The 15,812-nt window shown below is 42.9% G+C and overlaps 1 protein-coding gene across 9 annotated transcripts in view; it reads right to left on the bottom strand.

Moving 5' to 3' along the window:
* Positions 1-15,812, bottom strand: part of agrn (agrin) — a 257,822-nt gene that overhangs the window by 56,951 nt on the left and 185,059 nt on the right. For all 9 annotated transcript variants that reach the window (XM_085147100.1, XM_085147104.1, XM_085147102.1 and 6 more), the window contains 3 exons: positions 6,224-6,421; positions 5,515-5,715; positions 262-410 (listed from right to left, as the gene is read on the bottom strand). In XM_085147100.1, coding sequence (XP_085003226.1) covers positions 262-410; positions 5,515-5,715; positions 6,224-6,421 — 548 coding nt within the window. The remainder of the gene's footprint in view (positions 1-261; positions 411-5,514; positions 5,716-6,223; positions 6,422-15,812) is intronic.

Raw genomic sequence — 15,812 nt, 5'->3', positions numbered from 1 at the left:
AAAGAAAGTGGCCCCTGATGGATTTTGTAACAAGCGAGGTTATTCGGCAAATTCAGAAGACATCTAGATTTCTTTTTATGCTAAACAGACAAAAATTCAGGAATAATTTTCCATGTAATTTTATAGGAGATTGGAGTTTGTCCGATGAAAATGTCAAAAGCAGATGTGTGCGATTTATGTTTTTGCATTTTACTTCGAAGGGACTGGAAGATTTAACCACATTAGCAGCTAATGGCAAATGATTTTTGAAGGCCGTCTTACCAGGCTGTGAGGCACACTCGTGCAGCTGTATTCACAAGGGCATCGGTCGCTTTCGTCTTCTGCGTCTTCGTACCACGTGCCTCCAAATACGAGACAGCGGTCCTGTTCACAGCTCTCCTGACCCGATCCAGACCCGCCCGAGCCGCAGTCTGCATAAAAAAAGACACACAATATCATTAACAAACATATGCACACACATCACAATCTATACATCTAGCGGGCATTGTAGTTTTATTTGTCTTGAAGTTAAAACTACATATAAACACTGTGGGCGCCGTAAAGTTAAGATAATTTACATTTCCCCTCGTGATGGCGAGAGGCAACCAAAGGCGCTGCTGGTAGTACAAGATAATGACCGTGTCTAGCGAGGGCCACAGATTGACTAAATAAATTAGACATCTCTGCACCACCAGTGAGGCATCCTTTCATTTCAATTACATTAGAAACAAAAAAAGGGGGAGGGAATTATTAACTCCGGCCTCCAAGTGTGTGGAGAGAATTGGTGGCGAGGCCTGCTTTATGGGTGCCTGCTTCCCGATATGAGAATGCAACTAATTGCAAAGTGTTCTGTAAAATCTAATTATCTCCCGAGACTTTAAAGAAAGTTGTCCCGGCAACACTTTAACTGCGACCCTGAAATGGCTTTTTGCTTGTTTTAAAAATGCACGTCTGTGTATCGCAGTAGGAGGAACAGCTAAGGCTGGCTTAATGTTTATAGTGAACGAGGCAGAGCAAGGACAAATAAAAACCCAATTAAGGGCCAGGATGTACAGCCCTACAAAATTATTTAAAAAGAAGCACCAGAAAGGGGGGGGGGGGGGGGGGGGTATTTGACAAGTGGGTTGATTTGAGGAAAACAAATTTGGGGAAGGGAGGGGGGGATTGCAAAGTGCATGCAAAAAAAAAAATGGGAGGATCTGGCTTTTGAAGTTGCAAATTTTACCTACAGTGGAACTCCAGAGGGAGATTAGGTAAACGTGTGTGAAAGCGGGGGAATGAAAGCATGCAGCATGAAAGACGGAAAGAATGTCAGACAGAGAGAGGCACCCTGGGGGCTGGCAGAAAGTTCATTTAAAACAAATTTGTTATTCAAAAAAGGACTACAGTTCAACTAAAAGCTCCCAGCGCAGGCAGAAGACTCAAAGTGCATTAGGTAATCGAGGTCTTTCTTTCTCTTCTCGTCTACTTTTAGGGCTCTTTCGGCTCTGTGTATCGATGCACTGCCTCTAATGGTTAAATCAATGTCACAGTGTAATGGAAGTATCACTTAGCATAAACCGTCTCCTAAAGTAGATTATGGAGCAGGTCACAGTGCACGGTGCGGGGAGGGGCAGATGAAGCCCCGGCTGTTCTTCGATATGGGTCATCAGCTGTGGTGCTGGGAGAGATCTGAGTGGTCGATACGGCGGCGGAGACGTCGCTTTACTATCTGTGCCTTCAACAGAGGAGTTGGAGCTTTGTGAAGAGTGCCCCCCCCCCCCCCACGAGAAAAAACCCCCAACAAACTAGGAACCATCAGTGCTTATTAAAGCATCGCTCTGTCTCCATTTTAAAGCCCCAACCCTAATCCGTTTACTTGAATTTGCCATTGTTGCAACTTATTGATTGTGAACCACAGTCCGAGTTAAACATAACATTGTGTGACACAGCTAATGCGCTGCGTAATGGCTTTCAGCTGCCAGTGACATTATTGCAGGTACTCGGCGTCAGATGGCATCTGAAAGTGAGAAGGAGAGATCAGAAACAGAAAGGGAGCTCAGCAGCCCGTGGTCGGCTTCCTGTATCTGTTTACTGTTTGCCAGCTCAGCACGACGCAGTAAAAAGGAAATGCCGGAGTAGCCGATTCATATTCCACTCAGGTCCCTTCACACAGACAAGATAAATATATAAAAAGAGGTAAGACACTAGAATGGAATAAATAAAAGTGAAAGGCGAGGGGAGGGGGTCCTAATTAGCTGTTGTTCTTTGATGTGCCCATCACCCACGCTGCCTATGAACCTTTCAATTAATATGTCCCCAGCCAAGATGGCTGCATCAGCTATTCTCTCCGTACTGCCCATCCGTTTCTTTTTACTCACTCTTGTCAGAAGCCTGAGTCTATTTAGCCAGGGGAGCTCCATTAAGAAGCCAGAATTGAGCGGCGGAGAGAAGAAAGGAAATGAATTGCATAAGAATAATGTCCAAAAAAGACTGAGAGGGTTTGGCAGTAGAAATAATAGAGGAAGTGAAGAGGAAGACGGTATTGTCTTGAACTGTGTGCTAATGAAAGTAGAGGGAAGAGGAGAAAACATGAGAACCTGGGTAAATTATAGATGACGGAGGGGAGGGGGCTGAAGATGTTCAGCAAACCAGATTTGTTGTGTCAACATCAATGATCCAGGAGACATCTGATATTTCTATGATACCTCTAATATCTTGACCTGATTGAATGTCAGCTCGGGACATCTATGGCTTTAAAGAAATTCTCCCTCTTTGAAAATGACAACGGTTTTGCTCCCTCTATCAGTACCACCTTCTTTGACTGATGTGACAGCACGTTAGCCTAAATAAAGTTCCTGTAGGATGGAGAAGCATCACAGCCAGTGGGAGGATAGGGTGTTTTTAGATGGCAGGAGGAGAAAAGAAGTTTTGTCGCCTCAACGGAAGGTTAGAAGCCCCCATGATGAATGGACCGTGAAGGAAAAATACGCTGATCACACTCCGGGAAGCTCTCGTGCCACGTTTTTTCATGCCCTTTCCTGTCTTTTGGAGCTTGATCACAGTGTGAGGAGCGACGAGGGTGAGGATCCAGCATCGCTGTGTGATCCTGCTCTCATAATCTTGTTTATTAAATGTCTATTCAATTAAAAAAGGGGGCTCGGGCCTCCGTAGGTGATGCACTGCTCTCAGTTACCACTTTGTCAGTGTCGAGAAAAGGAGCTGAGGCCAGGCCTACCCGAGTGTGAAATTAAACAGGTGATAAATTTCCCTGTATGGCCAACAGTGGGAACACTGTCATTTTTCATTACTGCTAAATAAAAAGGCAAGAGAAAACAACTTCCATTTTTATGCGGTGTGCTCCCCTCCTCCCAACAAGACTAATGAGGATGGTTTTTAAGTCAGGTCTACGTAAGCAAATAAATCAACACATTCACTTCCTCTCTGGGCTTATCTTAGATTTGAAGTATGGAGTGGGGAGTTGCGCATACTGGTGATGTAGAGCCCTGCTGCTGTCTACAACAGAGCCAGAAAAAAAAAACAGAATTACATTTTGTGACAAGGGTGCTGTATAACACAGCATGTGCTCTTAATTTTGCCAAATCTACCACTGATACTGTACATGTAGGTAAGGGTGAATCCATCAGCAGCAAATCCTGTTTAAGACAGGCAGGAGGAGAGAAGTAGAACAACTTTCTGCAAATTGGTTTTGACTGTTTTACAGGCTTCCTGTGGAGGGTCCGGGTCAGATTTGAGGGGACCGAAAGAATTTGGGGGGGGGGGGGGGGGGGGGGACCTGCAGAAAAAGACAGAACCGGCTGCTGCCCCTGGGGTGAAATTTATTGATTTCCGCCGAGCCCTTCTCCACCCCTGTCTGTGAAAGCCTTGTCGCCCCTTTTGTCAAGAAGGACAATTTTGATAGAGAGGAGTGCAAAATGGAAAGAGATGTGAGTGGGTGGGACAGCAGGGTGCGATGTGGAGAGCAAAAGGAAAAAAGAAAGGGGAAAAAAGAAAAGATTCTATTGTGTAAGCCTGATAGTTCTCTCTGAATCAAAATGAGCAAGCGATGGGAAAAAGGAGAATGCTGAGAGACAGTATGGTAGAGAGAATAAAATATAAAAACAAAGCCATCAGCCACTGCTAGCAGAGCAATGCCCTTGGGATGCAGATGAGAGTACTTTTTGCCTGATACAACCAACAGACAATGAGGAGTGTGTAGCTGCGTGTGTGCGTGGTGACAGTGAGTCTGCACGTCTGCATCGAGGGCATACAGTTTCACATTTCTTCATGCTCCACATACAAAAAAAAGGTCACTTATCTCAGTCAATGAAATGATGTTAAATTGGCCACAAGAAGCTTTGATGGCGCGATTCGCCTCGCAGGCCTGGGGCCAAATATGGCAGGCAATGGTAGTGGGGGGGTTAGGGAGGAAAAAGAAAAAAGACCCCTGGCTGTAGCAATCAAAATGGAAGTGGATTCCCCCTCATCTCTATTTGCCCTGTCCTCCATCTACCCCCTCCTTTCTTCTCTCCAGCCATCCCTCCTGCTGGCAGGTGTAATCTGCTCCCCTTCACACCTTGTCAGTAGATGACTATGTTCACTGTGATGGCCAACTAGCCACAAGGGAACAGCAGCATTGCCACTGTCTGCATTCAAAACCAGAGGCTGGCATTTTGCTCCCTCCAGAGTTGTCCCCAAGAAGGGGATGAGCGAGGGACTGTGATATCCCGCCTCAGTCTGTCAGCGCTGATCAAGATATGATCTGCACGGTGAATTAGAGTTCATTTATTCAGAATGCGAAGCAATGACAAAGCTACAGGCATGGAAATGAGGGATACTCACATTAAGTGCCATCGGTCACGCATTTAAAAGCCTAATTGAATAGAAGAGCTAGATAAAATGTGTACCCTAGCTGTCACAACACAAACAAACACAACCTAGCCCCCCTCCTAATAAAAGCCGAGCATAATAATTCGTGCTATTACAGCTCGTGCTGCAAATTCAGGTAAAAGTACATGCGGTAATCACCAGCCTACAATTCACAGATCATCTTTTTAGCAGACATAATATTCTCAGGCTCTAATATACTTCAGTCATCTATACTCAGCCCTTACCTCATTTTTAGCTACCTCTAATGCAGGAAGCATTTAGCTTGGGATGCCATCTACAAGTTCCAAATATCAAATGAAAAACTGTCTGCAATTAATTTGTTTCAGTTTATTGAGGCATCAAGGAGCAATGGGGGGAAGCGGTGAGATCAATAAACAAAAACCAGCTGCAGCTCATACATTGCACAGGCACGCTCGCGAACAGAGTCAGCCAGACAAGCAGCCAATGAAAACACTGCGTTGAAAACGTACAGCTGACCTGAGCTTAATCACCCAGAAGTCATTTCTGGATTTCTAACAGGTTTTGTTTACAGAAACACACCGCGGCTGTCGCCTCATGTTTTTTGCATGACGCAGACGTCGCAGCTACGAATCCACAAATGACTAAATACAGCACCGCAGGTCACTTGATAAAGATAATTACACCGTTTCAAAGTCCATTTCCTACCTTCGTCGCAGCTGCCGAGCCTCGCCACGTCAATTCTCGTCATCTGCATGCAGGAATGTCTGCGAAGTTCACACTCATTGTCGTAGGTGGTGCCATCACTTCCACACACCGGGGAGTAGGGCTCGCCTGAGCACGGCGGGCACTCACACCTATTCTGGACGCACCGGGCACCCATGGCACAAACAGTGTTGCCACATGTTTCTGTATTAAACACACAGCAGAGGGGCAGGCCACAGCATGACTGGTGAGTTATTTTGATGGATATGATCCACACGGACATTCAAAGTCATCTCTGGAATATATTTTTAAACAGGATTTCTCTTTTCCTTTTTATATTTGTCATGCATGCTGCTTCCCCTCGTAATATATTCCACTTTTAAAACATATACAGCACATGCTGCTGGAGCAATTTCCCATCTGAGAATTCAGTTTGACAAGTTTGCTTGTATTTGAAGTGCCTGCAGTTTTATGAGCTTCCTGATGGGCACTATTTTTACATGTCATTTCCATATTTAACTCAGAGCCAGAGGAAAGAAATGAATCTTTCACATATGAACATTGCACACTTTTTTCCCCTAGCCTAATATCAAATCACCAGTTTGTGCTAAGATCGCTGATGTTTCTTTCATATTTATACTAATAATGACACACTGAAGATGACATACTGTAACTACCAGACATATTCTCCATAAATGTACGCATTACTTACTGCACTCTCCTTGGCCGACCACTCGGAGGTCCATCTGTTGTTTGCAGGCCCGCACATGCAGCTCACACTCGCTGTTGTAGGTGGTACCATCGCTGCCGCACACAGGCTGGTAGGACTTGACACACTCTGACGGACACACACACTGCTTGCTCTGGGCATCGCAGATTGCCCCAAAAGAGCAGTTGGCACAGGCCTCATCTAGATGGGGACAAGCAGGCAAACAAATGGTTAAGTGTGTCTGTGCATGTGTGCTTCCTGTGGGATTACATAACCTTGGTGCCAAGGTCTGACTCTAACAGAAACGGTGAATTTAGAGGATGTTAAGTTTATTTTACACTGCTCGTATTAATGTATGGTAGATTTAAAATGGATTCTCTTATGTTATCATTATGCAAATTCAGTGCAGTGCAGTGCTTTTCAGCTCATCTTACTTTCTGATGATGCTTGAAACATCACTTAAGTGAATATAAAGTTGCGAGGGGATGAGTTTCTGGCTACTACAGATTCTTAAAGTAGTGTTGGTTTGTCTTTTGGTCTTTCAGCCACAACATTAAAACTACTGACAAGTCAAGTGAATAACACTGATTATCACATTAGGTTATAATGTTCTGCTTGGAAACACTGGGTCCTGTCATTCATCTATATGTTACTTTGATATCACAGGGGGTCATATGATTGTTGGGTTTTTCTCTGTATGCGTTGCTGTAGGGTCTACCTTACAATCTAAAGCACCTTGAGGTGACTGGTGTTGTGATTTGCCGCTGTATAAATACAGCTGAATTGAATTACTTTGACGCATCCATTATCATTCATTTTCAAAATGTTGGAGACCAAACTGGTGAGGTGCTAAGCAAAGAAACCAAAAATGTGCCAATACAGGAAAAAGTTCAAACTTACAGTAAAAATATTTTACTTTACAAGCTCAGTATATGGAGTGAAGATTTGGAAAATTCAATCTTACTAGAGGATCGAAAATCAGAGTACTGAGATCCCACTTAATTACACACCACAGAACTGGATGCTTCAGCCTTAAGTCTTTGTGGCATAGATTCAAAAAGATGCTGGAAACGTTCCTCAAAGATTTTGGTCCATACAGACATGATGGCATCGCACATAGACTGCAGATTTGTCAGCTACACATCTGTGATGAAAATCCCCCATCCCACCACGTCTCAAAGGATGGCCAATCCATCTAAGTACAGTGAACTTGTGTTCAAGGAACCAGTTGGAGGTGATTCGATCTTTGTGACACCGTGGGTTATCCTGCTGGAAGCAGCCATCAGAAGTTGGGTAAACTGTGGTCCCGAATGGTTGGACAATGTCTGCAACAATACTCAGGTAGGCTGCAGTGTTTAAATCATGCTCAGTTGGTATTAAAGGGCTGCAAGAGAAGTATTACACCACCATCAGCAACCTGGACCATTGATACAAGGCAGGGTGGAGCTGTGATTTTCTGTCGTTTACGCTAAATTGTGACCCAAACTGCTGAATGTTACACCAGAAACTAAGCCTGATCAGACCAGCTAATGTTTTTCCAATTTTCCATTGGCCAGTAGAGGTGAGCACATTGTAGCCTCGGTCTTGACGAGGCATTTTTGACCAGAAAACCTTCTTTCAAACGATGTCTTTTCCCTAGAGATGACTGTGTGGAAAAATCAATTTCTGAAATGCCCACAGTAGCCCGTCTGCCACTAAAAAACACGCCACCTTCAAAGTCAGTTTGAACGTCAGCAAGATGTCTTGAACACGTCTACATGCCTAATTGGAGTTGCTCCCGTGTGATTGGCTAATTAGATATTTGTGTTAACAAGCAGTTGAACAGGTTTGCCTAATAAAGTAGCTGGAGAGTTATGTTACTCCTGACACATTGCATTGTTATATAAATAGACAAGGCACCAACGTCTAAAGGAACACTAAAACAGTTTGGGTAGAGTGACACATGAAAAGAATATTTTAAAAGAAATTCCACTAAAATCAAAACTCTTTCTTCTTGGTTAGTGTTTAGAAGGACACGGTAACAATGGAAATGAACAAACGTGGAAAAATAACTGTTTTTTAAATGGGTAAAAAAAAGAACATTTGTATTTTATATGTGCTCCATGTCTCATAATAAAAAAAATGTCTAATTTGTTGCATTTTTCTCATGCAAAATTATGCTAAGAACTAAGCATGAGAATCAGGGCATGAGAATCAAGGCAAACATTATTTACTATTCAGAGCTACACGAAATAACCGGTTTTCCCATTTTTCCTGGGAAAACGAGGAATTTGTATAAAGCTTTATTAGTGCTTTATTAGGTACATTCACATGATATTAAAGAATACAGAAAGCCGCACACATGCCATTTGAAGTTTACTGCATGTCAGAGGTAAAAACTATGCCATGAAATAAAAAAAACCTCCCAGACAGAGCCCTACCACAGCACAAATCCATGGAGGAGGATTTTAGAAAAGATGCTAAAGTCCATGAAGTTCCCAGGAGCACAGTGGGTTCCATCACTAAAGAAATTTCAAGCTAACCAAAACCAGTCTTTCTGGAACTGAAACTAAATAGCTGAACACAATGAGCTTTGAAAATTGTCACCAAAAATAGATGAAGCTACCAGAAGGTCAACCGCACTCAGTCAATCAGGACTTTATGAGAGTGGTCAGAAACTGAAGCTAGTCCTGAGTAAAATCCACAAGAGGGCCATGCTAGAGTTTGCCAAATTACACTTAAATCATTCTGAAAGCATGAAGGAAACGATTCTCTGCTCTGATGAGACAAGAATCGAACTCCTTGGCCGAGTACCAATTGTTGTAAGTAGTGAAAGCCAGGTACTGGCTACTCCCATCCCTATGGGGAAGCATGGTGCCAGCACCATTTTTTGGGAAGCCTTCTCAGCAGCGGATGCTGAAAAGAACTAGCCTCAACTGAGTGTGACAAATCACGCTTTCCCATAAGATTGTAAGGCTAATCATATATGGCCCAAAATATGCTGTTTTTCCACCGCTTTTCAGTCAGAATCAAGCTGAGAACATCTGTATTCTCTCGCCAGATGCTACCAGAAAAAAAGCGAAGAGAGCTTTTGAAATCCTTGATTTTAGTATGAGGATTTATCTAGCTCATCTGTTGACTGATTGACTGAGACAACGTTTCCCTCAAAAGAAACAGCAGGGCAGGCTCAGGGTGCTGACTGAGCCCTCATGGGGACATGAAACAAATGAGAAGGCGAATCCAAGTCCTCATACACAGAAAAGGCTAGTAGTATAGACACCTTTTCCTCTGACACCAATTACACTGGGAGGATTGCATTAGCACAGCTCACTATCACATTCAATTAGGGGCAGGCTAATACCCACCGCTGATTTAGCACTAATTGAGAGAGGCAAGGCTGGCTGCTGGAACCCTCCACATTATTAATCTGTTTATTACTCTTTTAGAGCCATTCATTTCCTTCATCTCTCCATCTAGTGTGGGCATCCACTGCTTTCTTGATTAACAGCTATCCACTCAGAAGTGGATATGGCAAGAAACGTGGCACTTTATGTACAGTATATGGCCTGTGGGAGCCTGTAGGAGCAAACGTTTCATTCTGTGGAGGTGGAATGATCAGTTCTATGAAGACATGCTTAAATTAAACTGCACGAGCAGGACATTCAGGGCAACTGTCTATGCTAAATTCATGTGTGCTTTTGCTCTGGGGCTATTTTTCACAGTGTGGCCTTCAGTCTTGAATTTGAGTTTGGGGACATCTGAGTGCCTTGGCACCCGATGACATTTTTCTATAATCATATTTTAGGCTCCAAATTTGTTGCAACAGTTTTTGGATTGCTCTGACCTTTTCCAACATGTCACATTTTTTTTGCAGAAGGACCTTTACACTATTTTGCTGTTGAAGACCTGACCAGCACAGACCCGTTCAATACTCTTGCTATCACACACACCAATCCAGACCTCAGCGTCGGTGGCTGACCTCACTGATGCATTTTGTTTATAGGATGGGAGCAAATTCCTGCAGATTCCACAATCTTGCAGAATCATCACATTACCACACCATACTTTCACAATGGGGTGTCACATAAGAGTGGAATTTTGAGGTACCATTATTGCTTTTGTCAGTATTTAATGGCTAAGAGTACTTAACAATTATTTTCATTGCTCTCAAGGAAAAAAAAGAATCTCCCCTGCACAGCTTTTCTATGACAAAAAATAAATAAACATAAAACATAGTAAAAGTGTACTGCTGTGGTCGTGGATCCTCTGTGGCTGAGACAGCTATAAATCAGGAAGTGGAAGTGGTGAGTGTTGTCCTTTATCAGGCCCTGTGTCCTGATAGTAGCCTCGCTTCTTTATCAGCTCGTGCCCCTCGCACCTGGCTCTCTGCACTGCCTGATCATCCAGACAACATGCATCACAGACAGAAGAGGAGGGGAGCCTCAGTTCAAAGCCGGGAAAAGAGAGGAGATTGTTGCCATTACTGATAATGTTAGGATGTGTACTTTTTGTCATGTCTGATCTCTGAATCAGTCGTCTTCAAGTCTGTCATCACCATTTCTGGGTTTCAGTGGTTTCTGAAGGCAACCTCGCAACCATTAAAAGTTCAAAATTTAAGGTAAAAAGTCTGGCTGGCCATTATGAAACACAGACATGACAATAAAGAATGGGAGATATTACAACAGGGATCTTTCATCTCATGCAAATGCTTTTCAGGCGCAAGAACCTAGAGAAATATAGAGTATGACACACTGTCCAAGATCAAAGTAAGATATTTTAAAGCCTTTTTGTGTGAGTTCTGATAAAAAACAAAACAAAACCTGACACAAATATTAACTAAATAGCTTAAGAGTCAGCTAAAATTAGTTCTGCCTTTACAGCAGAATGATTCAGGCCAATAAAGGCTCAAAGATGGCACCATTCTCTGGTCCAAAAACAGCTGCCAGCTGTGAGTATGGCGATCGGCTGATCATTAGATATGCTTAATAACATTTGGGCAACCATTTAGGCAGCACTGGCACCCAGATCACGGGAGTTAGAATGTTCGCCATTCAGAGCAAGTCTGCCATGAGTCTGGCAATAAGGTGTGCTTAATCTAAACTCTGGCTGGGGTACACCAGTTTGGCATATGTGAAATCTACAGTATGTTTCTAAGACGTCTGAAGGTGCTCTCTAAAACGGTAATACTGGCATGGCATTGGAGCAAGGTCCAGGTCAAGCTGAACATGGTTGCATGGCCTAACAAGTGAGCTACGGTGGCACCCAAAACAAACTGTTCCTGAGCCTGGGCAGTGATTTCCATGTCTGTTTTTAATACAGTGCCACCTGAAGGCCTGAAGATTGTGGGGTTCACATGTTGAATTTCCTCCTTGTCCCTTGCACAAAGAGTTCTCCGGATTATCAGAAACATCAGATTTAGGCTATGTCCACATGTACGCGGGTATTTTTGAAAACTGAGATTTTCCGTTTTTGTTTTAAAAAATAATCCCGTCCACACGTAAAGGCAGAAATGAAGGAAAACGCTGCTAGGAACATGCCAAAGCAGCAGGTGGCGCTATATTCCTAACCGTGTAGAAATGTTGGCCAATCAGAAGTCTAGAAGCCTCGGTGGGAAAAAGTAAACAAAGCTGGGGCATAGAAGCAGAACCGAGTCGTATGTGTGGAGGGACAGTAACTGTGTGTGTATATGTAAGCATTTAAACACTGCAGAGAGTACAATTAACAGTAATAGTATTGTGGAAATTCATTTCACCGAAGCACACTGTGACGTCAAAAAAGGTGCACACCTTTGACACTGCGTTTTCTCCGTTTTTCTCGTCCACACGTAAATGCAAAAACGGAGTTTTAGAAAATATCCACCCTGGCTGGAGTTTTTAGAAATCTCCGTTTTCAGTGACCGAAAACGCCATTTACGTGTGGACGAAAGGTGCAAACGCATTGAAAAATCTGCGTTTTCAAAAATACCCGGGTACGTGTGGACGTAGCCTTAATATACCCTAGACCACAGGTGTCAAACTCCAGGCCTCAAGGGCCAGTGTCCAGCAGGTTTAATATGTGTCCTTGATCCAACACATTTAAATGGCTAAATGACCTCCTCAACATGTCTTGAAGTTCTCCAGAGGCCTGGTAATGAACTAGTCATTTGATTCAGGTGTGTTGACCCAGGGTGATATCTAAAACCTGCGGGGCGCCGGCTCTTAGGGCCTGGAGTTCAACAGCCCTGCCCTAGACTTTGAGATATACAAAGATTTTACCATGTTACATTGACAAATGTTATTTTGAAGTTTGTATATGTCATTTTTTCCGGACTGGTGAACCTGTGACCACTTTTATTTTTGAGAAACTCTCTAAGATGCTCTTTTTGTACCCAGTCATGTTACAGACATATTGCCAGTTAACCTAATCCACTGTAAAATGTATCTCTAGCTGTTTCTTTTTAGTACCACTTAGTTTTTCCAACCTTTTGCTGCCCATATACAAACCATCTTGAGACCTGCAGCCGCCATCAAATTCAAAATGAGCTAATATTTTTCATGAAATGGTAAAATGGAGCATTTTAAACATTGAATGTGTTTTCTATGTTCTACTGTGAATAAATCATTGGTTTATGAGATTTGCAAATCATTGCATTCAGTTTGTATTAACGTTTTAATAACATGGAATCCAAACTTCTTTGGAATCATGGTTTTATAATATCCTCACGCATGTCTAACTATCAAAGAAAACCTTCCTTCCTTTGGATGAGGACCTGCTAATATTTTGTCAAGGTCCCCTTGGAGTCCCAGAGATCTGATGTTAGCAACTTTGCACTTTGACAGTTTGTGCTGCTGTGTTTGGACAAAGTGTTTGTGGAGCTGAAGGTGAGAAGGAGGAACGGGAGCGGGTTGGTAGAAAAGTGTCCTTGAAAACATAAAGAACTGACTCATTGAACAGAAAAAACAACAACAAAGACCCTCCAGCTTTACAGCATTTTTTGGATATCCTTACTGGGGAACACCTGAACTGCAGCTGAGGGGGTCTGGGAGGAGTAGTACAGTAGTTCAGGATTAAACAGAAAGAAGCATGTTGCTTTGTGTTTTGAAGGCTTGTGAACATGCCTGGGTGATAACAACTCCCCTGTTGATGCATGCCTGGCCAGTACACTATTAACTCTGCCCCCCACTTTCTTTGCGCCTCATCATCTTATTTACCTCCATCTCCTTTCCTATGAACATTTATCACATTCTCCTCCCTCTTTCCCTCTGCCCTCTTTTATTCTCTCATTTTTTTTCTCACAGGCTGCCTCTGTGACCTATATTTCTTACTCAACTGAGAATATCATTTCCAACACCTGTGGGAGAAAAAAGGGGAAGTTGTTATTTCTGTTTCTCAAATGATTCAGGCACCTCTGCTCTCATCTGTTTGGGTAGTCAGCATGAATGGGCTTTTTTCCTGGGGTGACTGATATCCAGCTGGGGGGTCTATTAACCAAGTGTACCTCTTCCAGCCCCGGTTACAAGGTGGCCCGCCACTCCAATGCAGGAGGAGGAAAAATCTCTGAATAATAACAAATGTCACTCATATTGCTATCAGGTTGCACCTGAGCCATATAGATAACCACTATGTTTCCAGCCCGGAGGGATAGAAATGAAATTATGTCTGGGCCCATGAGAGGCAATAAGCTGCCCACACACACACACACACAGTTAAGTTCCCTGTTGTGGCACTTCTCTCACCCGTTACACTATTGCTACCCTCACAGCCTCACCTAAGCTCCTACTTCTGAGCCTGGCAGCCATAAATATGACAGCGTACACACTATAGAGCATTTGGATGGAAATAACAAAACGGCAACAGTAAACAAATGCATCCTTTCCTTGGTGAGTGTTCAGGAAATCATATAAATGAAATAATATAAAGACCAACAGTACTGCTGCCCCTCATCTCTTTATATTTTGTTAGGAAAATGGGAAACAGGTGCACCGATTTATTCAAACAAATTCAAATGCACATGTAAATACACAAAGTATTTCCAGGCAACAGTAAAGTTTGAGGTTTTACAGTTCTAATAAGGCTAAAATTAATATTTGGTATGACCACCTTTATTATTCAACTCAGCCTGAACTCTCTTATGTAGACTTTCTGTAATGTCTTTAAGTAGGAATTGTTCTTCCAGCTTCCTGAAGGACATTCAAAGCTCTTCTTTGGATCTTGGCTGCCTTTTGTTCCATTCTCTATCATGATGATCCCACACTGCTTCATTAATGTTGAGGTCTAGGCTCTGGGGAGGCCAGTACATGACTGATAGTGTTCCACTGTGGGTTTTCTTTTCTTTCCAGGTATGCTTTTACTGGCAGTTACACTGGCATTTTGTTTAGAGAGGTTACACCATGTTTTACAGATGAATGTAGACACTCACCTGTCTACTGACCTCCTCTGTACAGTACAGTAATGTATATCCTGATGTATAAGACCTGTTGCCACTTTTCACCTTTCAGTCCAAGTCCTGTTTAATTTGGCATATCTCAGCCTTTTCTCGCCGTTTACCTCACTTAAAGATGGCTTCTTGATGGCCACTCTTCCACTGGGACTATTTCTGATGAAGGTTTGGTGAGCAGTAGCTGAAGGTCCAGATGCATCTTGGATCGTTTCCTATGTCTCCTTATTGTTTTCCTATTTCTTAAGGACATGACTTTTAGCTACAATTGATCTACTGTAGTTGTTTAATCCTGCCAATTATTCTTTTGTCGTTAAAGCTGTCAGATAATAACTCTTTGGTAATCACCTTTTTGGTAGGAAATTGAGTAAATCATAGCAGGAGATGTCAATACAAGATGCTTTTTTTGTTTGAATGATTCATAAGTCAGTGGCATAAGTGGCTTAACAAGCAAAAAACACTTATCTGAAAATGGTCAGGTACAAGGTATGGGCTGAAAATGTGTAAAAAAACAGTCCAAAATGTCCAAATAAAAATGATGAAAGAGCTTCTGGAGAATTACTGATAAAGAAAAAACACATATATAAGAACGTCTGGCTCCTTGGAAATAAAATCTAAAGAAATGAGGGGCAGCTCGAGACTTTTGCACAGTCTGTATATTTTGTAAGCCTAATTATCACCAGTGCTGCTGCTCTTCTGCAGTGCAAAGGTCAGACATTTTTATTTTATTCACCTTCTTTCTGTGCATATATCTTTAACACTTAATTCCTATTCTTCCGACTCCACCTGAAGGCAGCACATATTGTTTCGCTCCTTTTCTGCCTCGTGAACCTGTATAGTATATTAGTGAAGGGAATAGCTGGTGATAATTAGGTGAGATAATAGCTTAAGTCAGTCAGTTGTTATGGTGCTGAATAAAAGCCCAGTAAAGCTGTGCAAACAGCCCAGAAATAACCCACATTATCATCGCCATCATTTCTCGGCTGGCTCGCGCTTGGCAAGCCAATGCCTCAGCATTTTTATGGCACCATTGCGCTGACGCAGGCCTGTTCCTCTGGGAGCCAAGAACCATCCATAGTGCTGGATTACACACAGAGTCCCTCAGCCCCGCCAGCTCGCCCTGCCTCTCGCTTTTTAAAATAAAGACTATTCATTACCGCGGAGGGACTCCGAGCCGTCTACCTGTGGTGTGGCACT

Source organism: Neolamprologus multifasciatus, chromosome 20 (genome assembly GCF_963576455.1).
Source record: "Neolamprologus multifasciatus chromosome 20, fNeoMul1.2, whole genome shotgun sequence".
Lineage (NCBI taxonomy): Eukaryota > Metazoa > Chordata > Actinopteri > Cichliformes > Cichlidae > Neolamprologus > Neolamprologus multifasciatus.
This window is presented reverse-complemented; position numbering and strand designations above follow the sequence as displayed.